This window comes from Lucilia cuprina, chromosome 3, assembly GCF_022045245.1.
Source record: "Lucilia cuprina isolate Lc7/37 chromosome 3, ASM2204524v1, whole genome shotgun sequence".
Taxonomy (NCBI): domain Eukaryota; kingdom Metazoa; phylum Arthropoda; class Insecta; order Diptera; family Calliphoridae; genus Lucilia; species Lucilia cuprina.
Genome location: NC_060951.1, coordinates 10979179 through 10981825, shown reverse-complemented (window position 1 = coordinate 10981825; position 2647 = coordinate 10979179). Strand labels below are relative to the sequence as shown.

At 27.8% G+C, this 2647-nt stretch overlaps 1 protein-coding gene across 1 annotated transcript in view; it reads right to left on the bottom strand.

Annotated features, from left to right (window-relative positions):
* LOC124418761 (E3 ubiquitin-protein ligase TRAIP-like) overlaps positions 1–695 on the bottom strand; it is a 969-nt gene extending 274 nt beyond the window's left edge. The window contains exons 1-2 of the mRNA XM_046946087.1: positions 480–695; positions 3–414 (exon numbers count right to left, since the gene is read on the bottom strand). Of these exons, the coding sequence (XP_046802043.1) occupies positions 3–414; positions 480–601 (534 nt within the window). The 5' untranslated portion in view covers positions 602–695. The remainder of the gene's footprint in view (positions 1–2; positions 415–479) is intronic.
* Positions 696–2647: the final 1952 nt, after the last annotated feature.

Sequence of the window (2647 nt, the reverse complement as noted above, 5' to 3'; positions counted from 1 at the left end):
GCCTTCAAGCTGGCTTTTAGTTTTTCATTTTCTAAATATTTTAATTTTAACTCTTCGGACTTAGCTTCATTTGCAATTGATAAGTTTTGTGTCTGCCTTTGGAGTTCTATGATAAGCTCCAAAGATTTCATATGTTGACCTTGAAGACCTAAACAATTTTCTCCCAATTGTCTGATTTTTTCTTTAAGCTTTCTGTTTTCAACATCAGCAGCCGTAAATTGTCTCTGGATTTGCATAAAATTGTGTTCGGTCTCATGCATTTGACCAATAATTTTAAGATTGTGTTCATTTGAACTTTTCAATTTTAATTCAAGTTCTTTAAGATTATTCGAATTATCATCTGAAACGTCGAAACTTAAAAACAGTTTATGGGTTGTTGGATTATTAAAACAACACTGGGGACAACTTGATTCTCTACAAAAATATAAAAAGAAAATATTTATTTATTCTATATTAACAAAAATATAAGTTTTGTTTACCTTCTTTTCCATTCCTCCATACAAGACAAGTGGAAAATGTGACCACAACTAGTGCTGCAGATATCATCAGAGCTTTTGAAAACTTCTGTACATATTGGACACACAATATCAAGTATCGGCATTTCGATGCGATCGTTCTTTGTTCGACTCCGCCCAGTAAATAATCATTTATTTATACAAAAAATGAAATTTTTGCTTATATTACTCCATCAGAGCAATGTTGCTAACAGCTTCAAGATAAACATTTTTGTTTGTTAAAATAGAAATAACCAGTCGATTATAAATATCCACGATATACATTTATAAATATGTTATATGAGATATAATCGGTCATATGAGAACAAATGTACTTGCTATAAATGTAATGGATCACAACTGTTAGACACAACGAGGTACAAATTAATCCCATCGGAATGAATAAGTCCCCCATCGGAATGAATAAGTCCAAAGTTAGTAAGACGATACTAACAGGTGTGTATAAAGTCCGGACAGACACAATTATACAAAATTGGTCTAACGGTTTTGGATAATTGTAGAGCATGCTTTCATCGGAATTAGATTCCCCTATAAAGGTAGCGATTTTATTCTATAAAAGTAATTTTTAAAATCTCATAAGAACTGGTTCGTTACAGAGCCTAGCCGTCATATAATATGACGTCTAGGCTTATATGACTCACATTAGAACATTAAAAATTAAGTTAATAATAAGAAACACTTAAGAGATTTATAATATTATTCCTTAAAAATATTTTCAATTTTATTGACAACACTTACCTAAACGTTGTTAAAAAGGGGAATTTTATAAATAACATCATTAGGGTGGTTAACTTTAAACTGTTTATTCAAAATAATGAATTTAATTTTCTGATATCACACAAAAATGAGAAAAACAGTATTATTGAAAAAAAAACGTATTTTGTTAATTATGTTCTTTTTGTAATTTATATTTAACATTATATTTTGTTACACTACTAATATAATCTTATTTTTGCAAATAAAATATCATATTTACTTTGCACACAATGTAATATACAGTGGAAATTATGGAAAACTAGTTAATACCCGGTGTGCTTCGCTACCCCTATCGAAATTAAATACATATTAATCAAAAAAATGATTTATTTAGCTAATAAATTATAAATTTTCTTAAAGATTTATTATAATTTCTCTTGGTGACAATATATTTCATTTAAATTCTAAAATAATACATTAATGATATATTTACTTCTTACTTGCTAAAATTTAATATATACCTTTAGTCTTAAAGAATAATTATTATTCTAATGCCTTGGGATATACAATATTTTTTTAACCTCTAGTATAAATAAAAACCCACTTAACGATTTTGAAAATTACAACCACAATAGTTTTCCAGATTAACAATATGTTACATATGAGAGATGTCAAGCAAATCATTGCAGGTTCGCCAATTTTTATCTATCTATAAAAAATTTGAATTATCTAACAGTTTTCAAGATATACGATATTTTGTATTTAATTCATTTATATGGTGCCGAGGCCCCCGTTGAAAGTCCGCCCGTTATTTTTTAAATATTTACATGAATGTCAAAGTTATTCATATAAAATTTGAAGATCCTAGCCCTAATAGTTTTTTAGATAAACGAAATGAAAGTCTGCTCTTTTTCCTCCAAAATGTTCAGATAAATATTAAAGTAATTTAAGCAAAATTTGATGCAAAAATTTGATTTTATTCAGAGATGTCAAGTCCCCATTAAAAGTTATACTCTTAATGTTCAGATGAATTTCAAAATTCCTTAAGTAAAATTTAAAGATTCTAGCTCTAATAGTTTCTCAAATATACGAATTTTTCTATTTTATTCATGTTGAGGTCCCCAGATGAAAGTCTGCCCTTTTCTCTAAAAATTTTACAGATGAATATTAAAGTTCTTCGTGCAAATTTTAAGAACTTGGTTGTATTAGTTTCCCAGATAAACAATTTTTGTATTTAATTAATATTTATATATATTATGTGGATGTTAAAGTTATTCGTGCAAAATTATAAAATTCTAACTGTAAAAGTTTCCAAGATAAACGATTTTTTGTATTTAATTTATATGGGGGGTACCACACCCCTAACGATAGTCCTCCCACATAAATAATCATAAAGACACTAAAGTGGTTCCAACAAAATTTGAGGAATCTAACTG